The sequence below is a fragment of the Cyanistes caeruleus genome, chromosome 20 (assembly GCF_971803275.1).
Source record: "Cyanistes caeruleus chromosome 20, bCyaCae1.hap1.1, whole genome shotgun sequence".
NCBI lineage: Eukaryota > Metazoa > Chordata > Aves > Passeriformes > Paridae > Cyanistes > Cyanistes caeruleus.
Window position 1 is genome coordinate 5291109 of NC_141720.1, and position 13634 is coordinate 5304742.

Below are 13634 nucleotides of genomic sequence, written 5' to 3' on the forward strand. Positions count from 1 at the left end.
ACATTTAACCACAGAAGGGGGTGGAATGGACCTTAAAGATCATTTACTCCTGCAGTAGGCAGGGACAGCTTGAATTAAACCAAAGTTGCTCAAGGTCTCATCGAACCTGGCTTTGAACTCTGCCAGGGCTGGGGCATCCACAGCCTCCATGGGCAGCCTGTACCAGGGTCTCACCACCCTCACAGTAAAAAAATCCTTCCTAATGTCTAACCTAAATTTATCCTCTTTCAATTTGTACCCATTTAAGCACCAAATTGTTGTTCTGCAATCCCAGGTGGGTTTCACATCGTTGCTGTTTCCCGTTTGAGCCAGGTGTGAAAAACAAGTGGTTGTACACACAAAGCACACACCAAACCCCAGACACTGGTGGGTGCAACCACTGTCCTTGCTCTCCTGGAGCAGCAGGAGACACTGGGCACATCCTTTGCCTACATCGATGCCAGAGCAGGAATTTAGGAGCTCTAGGCTTTAGATATTAATCAGGAAAAGGCCCCCCCCATATGCAGCACCCACTGTGAGTGTGCAGGGGAGAGCCAGGGGCTCTGATCACCTTGTCCCAGGAGAGCCATAATGGGACTGGTCCTGCTTCCCTGACTTTCACAACACTTCAAAATAAGTGCAATGCTTGGGCCTCTCTCAAGTTTGCCTTGTAGGCTTTTTGTGTTTGTTTTTTTTTGAGCCAGGACAGTTCACATTCCCAAGCTTTTCCCTGCAGCCAGTAAGCAGAGTTTATTTATTTTTATTTTTTTTTAATAAAAAAGGAGAAAGCAGAGCTTTGCATGTAACCTCAGCTTCCTTGAGTAGGGCATGAGCCTCAGGCACTGGACAGGCAGCTGAGAAGAGGCTGAAGCAGATTTGGGGGCTGGCAGGGGGTTCTGTAGCCTCCCTTCTTCCTTCCCATGCCAAAATCTCCATCCCAGCCACATCTCCAACCACAGCAACATGTACTGGAGAGAGTCCATTTTATAAAACCACTGCCTTTCTCATTTGAAAACAAACAGGGAAAGAAAACAAGCAAGTTGGAACCATTTTACGAAACTAACAGAGACACTGACAGGGCAGCAACTCCCAACCAGCAACAACTTAAGAAAATAGGGAAAACCAGAGAAATGAAGCATTTGTCTCCCAGCAACCTAGTGCAAAAAAAAAGAGAGCTACTTATCTTGGAAAATGCAAGCAGCTCCTTTACGAGTCCTAACAACAGAAAGAAGATCAGCCACATCTTACCTGAGCTTCTCCAGCCCTCCAGGATTTTTGGGTGAACACCAAGCTTTGTAACAACTTGCTAATCAGGGGAGGAAAACTGAGCAGGACTGCTTGTAATTCCCAGCTCTGCTGAATTTAAAGGTCAGCACAAATAATGCACACCTAGAAAGGAGGTTCCTGTGCAGGGCAGGTGAGTGCAGAGGAAAAGGATGTCTCTTTAGAAGTCACAGGGCACTCCAGGCCCTACAGTGGGGTTTAACATCCTGCTGGGGCTGGACCCAGCTGCTGCCCAGCTGCATCTGCTACTCCCGAAGGAAGGATGTATCAGAGCACAATGATTTGTTTTTATTGGGAATATTTACTTCCTGCCACCAGGATGCGTGTGTAGCAGCAGAGAAACATAGAGGAGTTCAAGACCTTGTGCACCATGTGAGGCAGAAAAGACTTGTTAAGAGGGGTCTGTGTTACCCAGACATCTGTGTGAAGGAGAAGTGGCCAAGAGTGAACTGCTGAACCTGCAATCCTGCACACCTTCCTCGAAGTGGGAGAGCAAAGAATTCCACTCCAAACTTCACCACACAGCTCAGCCTCAGGCCACAACTGCACTGGGATCGAGTTACTGGTACAGAAACTTCTACCCAAGCTGAACAAAGGCTGAGCATCATTTCTGAGCAGGTGCTCACCCCAGTGCTCAGTGAGGTCTCAGCAAAAGCATCTCTGAGGAGAGCACAGTCAAGGCAACAGCCTTAGTGCACAGGACAGGACAGGACAGGTGGAAGGGAAATTTATTTCCTACTCATTCTGGCTTGCCCCTGTGATATAATTCAAATTCTGTGCCCTCAGAGGAGGGAGGATACACTGAAGAGCAGAGGTTTCTTCCTGCCTTCTTCTCCAGAGGGATGCTCAATTGCTGCTGCTGCCAGGAGCAGCCCCTGGCACCTGGGGACAGCTGTGTGGCAGAGGAGCTCATGGGCCTTTGTCACCATGCAGTACCCTGGTCCCGGCCTCTCCTCTCTAACATGACACGTTTGGGTGGCACTGCAGAGCAGCAATACTCCCTTCAAAGCCCCTCTGCTCATTTCCAGAGCTTTCTGCAAACACCAGCTGGTCCAGGCTGTGAATGGTGTGGCAGCAGTGGACAGCAGGAAACAGCTGAAAGAAAACACCTCTACGGCGATCACAGCACATTTCCCAAATAGCAACAGCCATTCTGTGGCCAGAGAAAGGCTAAAAGCAGAGCGGGAGAAATTCAGTCTGATGCTCTGGGGGCATTTTCGGGTATTAATGGCACAAGGACTAGACTGCCCTTTGGGAGAAAATTCTGTTTTGTGCCAGCATTTTAGACTTTCCAGATACCCCAGAACTTTGTGTCCGGCAAATGTGTTCAGGCTCTGTGTCCAGGGTAAAGGATTCCTGCTGGCTTTTCCAGGCATGTCGCTCTGCATTGTGCTGTGGTGGAAAAGGACAAGTGCTGCTGACTGGGAGTTGCCAGCAGCTAGCAGGGTTGCAGTGAGGCTCCTGGCAGGGAGCTGTGTCCTGTGGCACGAGATGAGGTGGCACTGGGAGCACTGAATGCTTTGCAACATCACCTCTGAGATTTTGACTTCCCTGTTATGCTGTCTGGAGGCACAGGCCTCCTGTCCTCCTTGGTGGAGAGGGAACCTAAGGGACTAAGTCCTAAATGACTCACATTCCCACAGATGCACATGGTTGGGCAGGAGAAGGGTGGCTGCTTTGTAACCTCTGCTACCAACCACATCTGCTAAGAGACTTTGTGGGACTCTCATGATTTTCCCTGCCTGATTCATGGGATACTCATGACCAGGAGGAAAAGGCACATCTTCCCCGCCACAGTTCCAAACAGAAAACCTTTCCTTCAATGACCCCTTCCTCGAGGTGTAGTCCATGTGCTTCCCACCTCTCATCCTCAGCAGGTGGGAGAGAAACCTGCTCCACATCCCCTTCCTGCATGTCCCTCCTCTGGTGATTTCTCTGTCAAAATTCCGATGACAGTGGAATTTCATCAAGGCCGCACTGAACATCCTCAGGGTCCAGGTGACCTCCCTGGTGACATCTCTCTCTCTCTCTCACACACACACACACACACATCCACCCTCACTCTCCCACTCACAGGGGGTCCAGCAGAGTCAGGATGAGGGGGTTTGGGTGGTCGGTCTCTGGTTGTTACCAGTACGGGGTGGTGGCCAGGAGGATCTGCAGGGCCATGGAGAAGCAGGGCAGCTGGGCCACACTGTAGGCCACAGAGCGTGTGGGTGCCCTCAGCTGCAGGAGGTAGGCAATGGTGTGGATGATCCGTCCCACGCAGAAGATGAGGAAATGGACCCTGGCCACTGCGGGACTGGGATCCAGCAGGGAGTAGATGGCTCCAAGGAAGAGAAAGGGAAAAATGTTCTCCATGTCATTACGGTGGGCCCTGAAAAGCAAGATAAGGTTGTTCTTTCCCACTGGAACTCCCTGTTTTCTCTCATTCCTTCTAGCCAGAGTAGCCATCCCTAGGTGCTGCTGGGTCTCTCCCCCATTGGATGGGGCAGAAACTGCCCCTGAAAGTGTCAGCTCTCCCTTACACACAGAGGCAGGAGAATTTCACACCCTGTGTCTCTCTCTTGGGACACTGAGCTCCTGAAACTTTCTCTCCATGACTAAGATGCCTTTGCAACAGCAGATGACAGCTCAAGAGTTGAAGCTTTCAAATAAACAGAGCAAAACACAGACCCTGTGAAGCTGCAAAAAGCTCAAAACTGTTGTGGTGCCAGCACGGCATGGCCCCAGATGCGGCCATGCCACACAACAAAAGGCAGCTACAGACCACAGCTTCTCCAGTGGAGATACTCACAGGATGAGAGGGTTTGTGGTTTCACCTCTCTCCATAAATGCATCCAAAGGGCATTGGGGAGGAGTGGCCCAACAACCCCCACACTGTGCCAGCAGCACCTGGGTACAGGTGCCACAGCATGGCTGGAGGGGACACCGTGGTGGCCATGTGGTGACACATTAGCACTGATAGGGCCAAACCCTGTGCTCCAGCTGAACCTGCCCGGGTGTCACAGCACCACTGCCACCACCCACAGCACCACCGAAGCAAGATCTGCTCATGCTGTGAGTGGTGTGTCCCTTCCCACCAAGACACCATCCTCTGAACAAACCCCAAGGACTTGGGGGTTCAGCAGGGCTGGAAGGACAAACGGAAGAAGAAGAAGGAAAAAGGAGAGAGCTGAAAGGCAGCCAGGGGCCTCTTTAGGAGGCAGGGGGTGAATGTGCTGCCCTGCTCTGTCCCTGCCCTGCACAGACCCCTGGCTCTGCTCCCCTCCAGATACAGTCTGAGATGAAAAGCTGACATTGCCCTTGCTCTGGGGAAACATCTTGGATTGAATGCATCTCCTCCAGGGCTGCAAATAGATCAGCAAGGATGGACTCTGAGAACTTTAGCCGCCCAAGTCAGATCCCAGGCTGCCCCAGGTTTTTTCTGCAGCTCCAGTTATTTATTTTTATGGAAGTTTGTTTATTCTGAATAATCAAAAGAAGATTATGATTATTATTTCTGCTATTATTTCTTTTTGCTAGGAAGGAAACGGCTCATTTTCCATCCTCCTCCCCCTGGCAATTAGGTGGCACTGGAGGTTTTCTAAAGCAAATGCTTAGAAACACGAGCAATGAGGTCCCCACATGCAGCCCAGGGCTCATGGATAGCAGGGCATAGCTCCAATCCCTTTCCTGTACAATGTCAGCAATTCAGCTGAGCACTTGGGGCACCTCCTTCAGAAAAGGACAGCAAATCAAGCCCAGGGCTGAATAACCCCATGTTTTATCTCTGAGAAACTGTGATTCTCACAGAAGAGGGGTAACATTCAGGGTTTGCCGAATCAGAGAGGCAAAAGTCATTGCACTCCTGTTTGGTCTCTTCTCAAATCCCCAAGAAGGGCAGCTGCCCACAGCACAAGGACCAGTCACTCTGCTGCCTGTCCAAGCTGTGCAGGGATCTGGGGTCCTGTCAGAGCAGGACACAAGGAGTCTATGACTATGGATATGGCATGAGACATTGGTAGCCTGTGGGACTTTGAGCACCTAGAAGAGAGTTAGCCAGACTTGGATATTGAATACAAACCCGGATCCTTCCCTTGCCCTTGCTCCAGTGCACACCATGCTCCTGTTAAAGATTAAACTGCCCTAGTGCGCAGGGTCCCACAGCAGAGCTCGAGGCAGCCTGACCATCTAGAATATTACTTGATTAGCAAGCCCTTTAGCTTCCCAATTCTTCTTTGCCAGCAGCTGGTTCAGAGGGAACGGTGGCACCAGGAACACTGGCACCAGGGGGAATGCTGGCACTGCTCACCTGCGGCACCGCTCCACATCAGGGTCTTCGCGGCAGAACTGCAACCCCCCATTGCGCAGGGCATCCTCTGGGTTTGCAAATGCCTGTAGGAGAGAGTCCCCACCTGCTTAGAGTCTTCAGGAACCTCACAGGTAGAAGCTTTGCCCCTAATCTTGAAGTCCTGTGGGGATTTTTACCTGCCCCAATTCATTACCATTCGATAAAGATGAGGGTCACTGTACTTCCATGCACAACATCCTGGGGGTTAAACCCTGCACCTCCCCAGGAGTTTTCCTTGTCCTCCAAAAAACTCAATGCTGCCTTCTGAGCAGGTCCCAAATTGAGGCTTTCAAGGGAGCTCCCACCTCACCCCAATCGACTTCTTCCTATGAAACCCATTAAGAGGAGACTGTCAGCCAGCAAGATCACTGTTGGCAGAGAGTTTGCAGACACAATGTGGCCTCCAAAAGATAACCAGGACTGACAGATGAGAGAATATTCCCTGGGTGACTTTTTGGCAGTGGCACCGTTTGGCTTTCCCATGGGGAAATGGGATCCTACACTAATAAAGTTAAAAATGAAAATTATTTGTGAGAGCTCCCCACCTATGCTCAGAAGCTGCTCCTCAGAGACCTGGTTACATATGACAGCTTCATTTTGCAGTCTGGAAAGGGCCCTGGTGCTTTCTCTAATTATATTACAAGCCAAAACTGTCCCAGAGCTCGAGAATCATCATTTAGAATCACAAGGGCAGAAGACAATTCATCAGTTACAATAATGCCACAGCACAGGGCATTTGTATTCTATCTGAGAGCAGAAATGTCTCCCTCCTGCTTCACTGTCGCAGTCACAATCTCCTCAAATACTTTAAAACAGATTTTACAGGAAGCGCGGTTTTATCAGGAATTGGGGTAGGGGTAATAAAAGTCCAGTTGGTCCCAACTCCTGACGGCAGCTCGTCCTGCCTGTATTTTGTCCCCAACCAAGAACTTTTTCCTCCAGCTATTGTTTTATTCCCTACAACTTCCTGCTCTCCTGGAGCATTCCCATAGCCAGTCAGTCTCCAAAAGCTCAAAAGCTTTCTGCTACATCACAAGAAAAAGATGATTGCAATGATTTCTTCTTAAACATTTTTTTTTCCTTTTCCTTTTTTTCCAGACCCTACAAATTAACTGTAAACAGACTCTTTCTAGAAGCATCTCACCTGCTTGGCATTTTAGATCTAATTATTATTTAGATTAGGTTTCCAAAATTATAAACATCAAGCTACAGATGGTAGAAACAAACAAAAAGGGTCAAAGAGAAGTGAGATATTTATCTGCTGCAGCTATGAAACAAGTTTTGCTTTCAACTCTAGTCAAAGAAAACTTAGCTTGCTTTAGGAAAATTTTGTTGAACTTTAGAGGAATAAAAGAAGAAAGAAAAACCACAGAAACCCAAGCAATGAGACAGAAAGGGAGGATAAGTAAAACGAAACTGGACCTTACCTTCTTTCTGAGTCTCACTTGCCCTGTTATGATGGCAACGACATACATTTTTAAAATCAAAATTGTGCTGTAGAACGTGAAAGACAGGAACACTTTATTTTCCATCATTTTGGGCAAGCGTGCTGATCGGTCGCTTCAGCACCCAAAGCCAGGGGAGATCTTGGGCTGCGAGAGGATCCCGCAGGAAAGAGGCAGGAACAGCTGCGTTTAAACACAACACAAATCCTCGAATGTTCCGGTGAAAGCCCCCAGCCCCTGTACCCACCGCCAGGCTGCCGGGACAGTAAGGAAACCCCAGCCAGCACATGGAACAGGCTTCCTCTGCTCCTCACACCCTGCCACCAGCAGCTCCCTGCGGATGAGCTGCCCCGAGCCAGGAGACAGCGCCTGGCACACAACCTGACCTCCGACCCCTTGAAACGAGCCCACCGCGATCCCCCGTGCCTCCTCCGGGCGTGTGCCCCCAGGGAGGAGCCGCACAGAGCATCCCTCGCCCAGCCGGGCACCGCTCACCCGCAGACCGGAGCTCTTCAGCCGTCCAAGGAGGAGTTAGAAGGTAAGCGCCTGTCTCAGCTGTTTCCAGCCCTGTACTGGAGCCCACTGCTCCGTGGCCGCGCTTCCCGTCCCGCCCAGTGCTGGCTGAGAACTCACACCCGTGGCAGAGGCAGCCAACCCTTCCTACAGATCCACCTGCCGAGGGATGGACAGCGGACAGAGCTGGCCCTTGGCCCACCGGCGCTCACCCCCCGGGAGCCTGGGCTGCCCCGCACCCCCAGCTGGGAGGGGAGCCCCGGGAATCACCAGCCTGGAACACAACCAGGCACGTCCTGGACCCCAAACTGCACCAAGTGAAGAGCTGTCTGTCTGCCCGCACCAAAATCAGCTCGTCCTGGTATTCTCTGAGAGAATGAACCAAGGCAGACAGATGGAATTTTGTTCTTGGTTTAGAAAGTGCCGTGTGAATTTGGAGCTGGCTTTTCCTCAGCCGTCAAATGTTGTGGAATAGAGTGGGATCGGAGCCCCTGCAGGCAGCTGGGCTGCTATTTAATGCAAACTTAACTCCTTCTCCCCCACTGCCATCACCAAACCTCAGCAGCCAGAGGTGTGGGAGCTGACAGGAGCTCTCCAAATTTATTAGAGAGGAAGGGCTGGGTTTCGTGTTCATTTTCTTAACACAGGAGAAAAAAAAAAAAAAAAAAGAAAAAAGAAAAAAGTTTAAATACTGATTTCAGGAAAATAGGAAATTCTTTGCCTCTGATTCTTCCTCATGGCCATTCTGACCTGGTGCTGCAAACCCAAAGACACTCCACTGTGCTGTGCAATGCTCTGGCTCAGCCCCATGGCATCCTGTGTACAGGTGGAAGCAAAAAGCAGTGAAGAAAATGCAAAGCTGGACGTGCAATGGGACTCACAGTGCAAGCATAGAAACTGGATGTAGCTCCTGTGGTTTGTGTTGCCATGGCATGGGGGTGAATGTGGAGTTGAGGCCATGTGGTCTAGTTTTTCTGCCTCATACCCAGAAAAGTTCTGGCAAACCAAAACATCCTACCAAGAAATATTCTGTACAACACACCCACAAATAATGGAAAATTTGATCACAGTTGGCAGCACTTTGCACTATAGTGGTTAATAAGGTGTAAAAGCCCCCCAGTTCCATATCTAACTGGCAGACAAGAATTTTACTTGAAATTCCAGGAACAGATTGACAGATTTGTCCTCCTCTCCTGCCCCAAAAGGGTCATCTTTTGGTAAGACTTGTGTCCTCAGATATGCTGAGCCTTAACCTGGGAAATTAAAGCTGTGATTGCCATTGTATTGTTAGTGCTCTATAAAGCCACTCTGCAGTTCAGGCATTTATCATGGGCAATCCAAAAGAACCATATATGTTACATTCAATAAATTGTGCTATTCCTGAACCCAGCTGGATCTTTTGAATGTCTCCAGACCTATAATTCACAGACTATTCATGCACCTGGCATGAAGCCTTATAGTTAAATTCTTTCAACAGTGCAGAGAGCCTTTGAAAACCCCAAGTACTTGGTTTTAAGGGGGAGGTACTTGCAGTTGGTCACCACCACCCTGGCGTCGGGGAGGCTGCAGAACAAGTCCTGGCACAGCCCAGTGTGGAGCTCTGGCCTCTGGCAGACTGCTTCTCTGAGGGTGGGAGTGGGGACACCAGGACATGCAGCAGCCATGCACCACATGTGGAAAGACTCTGTGGTAAGAGCTGGTGTGTTCACCAGCAGACTACATCCAAACCCTCCCACGTATCCCTGGAGCTCGGCAGGGTATTATAAACACCATAATGCCGAGTATAAGTAGATGGTGGCAAAGCCACATCCCAAACACTGCTCCCTCCCATCCCTCTTCTCCACAGCTGATAGGGATCAACCCATAGCAGAGAAGACCTCAGTGCCCAAGGACTGGGGTTATGCAGGGCCAGACCAGCCCCACAGCATGGATGAGATGTTCTCCAGCAGCCCCTTCTCCCAGGAGCCTGGGGGAGGGCAGGCAGCCAGACCCTTCACCAACACATCACACCCTCCATCCAGCAGCTCCAGTTTTTACCAGATAATGATCCAGTCCACGAGGTCTTCAGCAGTGGGACCTTTCTCCTTCATGCACCTTCTTCCCCTCCCAAGGCAGCCAACACCTTACTGAGCAGCAGGAATATGCACCTGCAGACAAGTCAGGACTCCTCCTGCCAGCCATCCCGACTGCTCCTTGGCATCAGTTCAAATGCTGGCAATGAGCCCTGGACAATTTGCACCAGCAACTGGCACAGATTTACATTGAATGGAGAGATCAAGAAGCACAACTTGTTTAGGGATAAGTCCTCAGGGCAAACTCAGGTGTGGATGTGTTAATTTTGAAAAACTTTTTTTTTCTGTGTGTTTATGCATTTCAAACCCCTTTCATTGTTACACAGAGTGGAACCCCAGAGGGGAGGGTTAGGGATGGGGATGAGGAGCAGAAGATGACTGCAAAGGCAGGTGTAACACTCGTGGGATCCCAGCTCCTTTGCAGTTTACCAGGTTCAGGAGTCTCATGCTGGGTAGAACACATCCACACTTGCACCTTCCTGGGTTCTGAGACTCAAGGCAACGCAGCTACCGGAAGCGTGTTCAACCATCCCATTAATCCATGCGGAAGCAGGCTGTTAATATTAATGGGGTGATCCTCCTCCACAGATCACATCCTGCCAGGACAGAGCCCTTGCCTGAAGAAGGTCAAGTCCTAGGGGCAGTATGTCTTTAAACCACAAGTCATGCCTTAAAACCTGGAGCATGAGAGGCCTCAGCCCAGGACAAGATCTACCTAAACCAAACACCACTAGCCAAAAACATTGTTTTTGGTTTTGTTTTTTTTTCTGATAAATTATTAATAAAAACATGTGTGAGGCTTTGAAAGATAAGGTCATCAGGTTAGACTGACCCCTGTCAGTCAGGAATACAGTACAGTACAGAAGCTGTAGGGGAAAAAATGGAGCATTTTACTGGAGGAGGAACTGAACTTCAGAAGGAGTGAAAAATTCATGGGAGGTGCTCAAGAAAAGTACTTAAAAATAGAATCTTGTAGCAACAATTCTTTGGCAATATTACAGAGTAAAAAATGACCCTAGATTCCCACACAGGTTATTTATTTGACCAACTGAATTACACTACAGTATTGTGACTACATTTTTCCACTCTTGCTACTCTGGGGAATTTCCTGGTGGCAGCAAAAGGAGAGGGTTGGTTCAATGGTGCACTGGCACGTCCGCTGGGGTGGCACAGCCTGGGCTCCACCCTGACCCAAAGGGAAGCTGATACTTTGAGCAATTACAGCTCAGATTCCCCAAAATTTTCCCTAAGGAGCAATTACATCCCACAGGTGGGGCTAAGCAAAGAGCCTGAGGGGACTGCTCCAGGCTGGAGAAGATGGGCAGGTGGGTGGCACTGTTCCAGCATGCTTCCACATGCTGGTGGAGAAGGTGCAGAGCCCAGCTGGGATTTTGCTTGCCCTGGGTTCACAGCTCAGCCCAGGAGCTGAGCTACATTCCCAGCTTGTTCCAATGCTACCATGGACACTGGTGCCTCCTTCCCTGTCATTTCTTCCTGCTGCTCCCAGCACAAAGCCTTGGAGCCTGCACACTCCAGTGATCACCTGCACCCATCCTGGGAAACCCAGCTGCCAAGGGAGGCTGTGCTGTGCTGGCTCATCAAACATGATGACTTTTCAAGTAAAGGCATGAGCTTTTTAGCTGTTTATTAGCAAGAAGGGTGCTCCACCTGTGTTCCCTCCCCAGTCTGCACGAAAGCTACCACCACCATGACGCACTTTCCACGGATCTGTGAAATCCTCTTGCTTCACCTGCAGCTCCCTATCCCCAGACTCCTGGGCTCCTCGTGCTTGTTTCGGCGAGCAGGACACAGAAAATACTGCAAAGTCAGTAAGCAGTGGAACCACCAGCATCTCTGGCCTCCAGCATTAGCATCTGTTGTGGTTTGACACCGGCCAAATGCCAGGCACCCACAAAAGTAGCTCACTCACCCTCTCCTGCCACAGCTGAGCAAAGGAGAGAGAAAAATAACAAAGGCTTCTTCAGTTGAGATAAAGACTCTGAGAAAACACTCCAAGGGCAAAATAGGCTTGACTTAGAGGTATGAAGTGAATTTATTCCTAACAAAATCTGAGGAGAATAATGAGAAGTAAAATAGGTCCTTAAAAAGATCTTTTCTTCTCCCAACTCCTCCTGCCTTCCCACCAACAGTGCAGGGAAACAGGGCATGGGAGTTTTGGTGAATTTGTCACTCAAATTTTCTTCTGCTGCTCAGGGAGAGAAGTTGTTCCTCTGTGAGACCATGGAGTCCCTCCCAGGGGAGGCAGTTCTCTTGAACTTCTCCCATGTGGGCCCACTCTCATGAGCAGCAGTCCTCCCCAAACTGCTGCAATGTGAGTCCCTCTCACAGGCACACAGTCCTCCCAAAACTGCTGCAGTGTGGGTCACTCTTCCATGGGCTGCAGCCCTCCAAGGACCCCCTCTCTCCAACAGGTCTCCTAAGAGCTCACAGCCTCCTCCAGGCATCCACCTGCTCCGGTGTGAGCATCTCTCACATGGGCTGCGGGTGGATCTTTACATCCCTGTGGATCCCCACAGGCTGCAGGGGCACAGCTGCTTCACCATGGTCATCACCATGGCCTGCAGAGGAATCTTGGCTCCAGTACCTGGAGCACCTCCTCCCCCTCCTTCTCCACTGGCCTTGGCGTCTCTATGTTGTTTCCCTCACATGTTTGCATCTCCTTCTCTTCTCTGGCTAGAAAAAAACTGTGTCCCTCACTTTGCTCTGATTTTCTTCTTAAATATGTTATTGCAGAGATGTTGGCTAGCAGCATGTTCATCTTCAGAGCCATTAGGGAGTGGGTCAGAGCCATAAGGTGAAGCTTCTAGCACCTTCTCACAGAAGCCATCTCTGTGACCCCCCTGCTGCCAAAAAACAGGCAGAGGAAAACAAACACAGCATTTCAGGAAACAACTGAGATGCTTCAGCCTTTAGAAAACTCGGGCAGATTTTGTCTGGTTTGCATTTTAAAGTGACAGTACTGGCTGCAGCTATCTGAGAGGCCTCAGGCATGACGAATGTAAGATCAGACTCTCCCAAATTGTCCTTCACACTCAGAACAGCAGATGCCTGCAGCAGGAGAAAGCCATCAGGAGAGGCCCAGGGAAGGGGCTCTGAGTGGTGGCTCTGAGTCTCAGGCAGAGCAGAGGAAGCTGCTGTTCCTCAGCCAGTCCCAGGATCAGGCCCAGGGCCAAGTGAGAGGCAGTGACACGTCCTCCTGCCTTTTTCCTCCAGCTCCGTTCTTTTCTGCCTGCTCCTGGGCTGCTGCCTGGCTCCTGGGTGCTCTCCTGCCCCAAACTGTCATACCCCCCAGCTACAGAGGAGTCACTGTGTCCTCTGCTGCTGTGGCACTGTGGAGATGCTAGAAGAGAGGCCATCAGGCTGTGGGTGCGTGGGAAGTAGATTATTTTCTCTTATTCTGAGCCTCACATGGATTCATGCCTGGGCTTTCTCTTAGAGGAAAGAATTTCTTGGCTATGCTGCTCTGTGCCTTCAGGGATGAAACCCCGCTGGGAGAGAGACTGAGGGAAATTATTTCTCCTCTCTCCTGCCCTCTGTCCCAGCTGGTTTAAGTGCTGGCTTTAGGCAAAGCTGCACCTGCCACTGCTGATACCAGGTAAAGGTGAGAGATGGGGGTCAGGGCTTGGGGTGTGGTGAAGCCATGTCCCTCTTCCACTCAGCCACACCTCAGCATCTCATGATGTGTTTTGCTTCCCAAGAACCAGATCCCATCAGCTGTAAACAACACTTGTGTTACTGCCCAGAAAGAGGGAGTTTCCCTGCCAGACTGGGAGAATAGGAAAACAATTTGCTGCCAAAAATTTCAGAATTTGGGAACATATCCTAGACTTCAAGCATTTGCAAAACTACAGTGTAGATGCAGATTCCCTGGTGGGGTGCTCTTAAACAAGAGCAAAGGTAAAGGATGCTGCACAGTCCATCCACCACATGTTGTATTATGGAGAGATGGGGATCAGAGCATGGGAATCACAGCATTAAGAGTCCTGC

The 13634-nt window shown here is 50.1% G+C and overlaps 1 protein-coding gene across 3 annotated transcripts; it reads right to left on the reverse strand.

Annotated features, from left to right (window-relative positions):
• Positions 1-703: 703 nt before the first annotated feature.
• Positions 704-12194, reverse strand: PTGES (prostaglandin E synthase). 3 transcript variants are annotated; one of them, XM_086858158.1, is made up of 4 exons: positions 7537-12194; positions 7024-7090; positions 5558-5640; positions 704-3640 (listed from the first exon to the last, which is right to left on the reverse strand). In XM_086858158.1, the coding sequence occupies exons 2-4, from the start codon at positions 7069-7071 to the stop codon at positions 3391-3393; spliced, it is 381 nt and encodes a 126-aa protein (XP_086714284.1). In that variant the 5' UTR covers positions 7072-7090; positions 7537-12194; the 3' UTR covers positions 704-3390. The 3 variants fall into 3 exon arrangements, with proteins under 3 accessions (XP_086714284.1, XP_023793959.1, XP_023793958.1); XM_023938191.2 differs by having other exon boundaries at positions 7024-7224; positions 9592-9699; XM_023938190.2 differs by having other exon boundaries at positions 7024-7224; positions 7537-8462.
• Positions 12195-13634: the final 1440 nt, after the last annotated feature.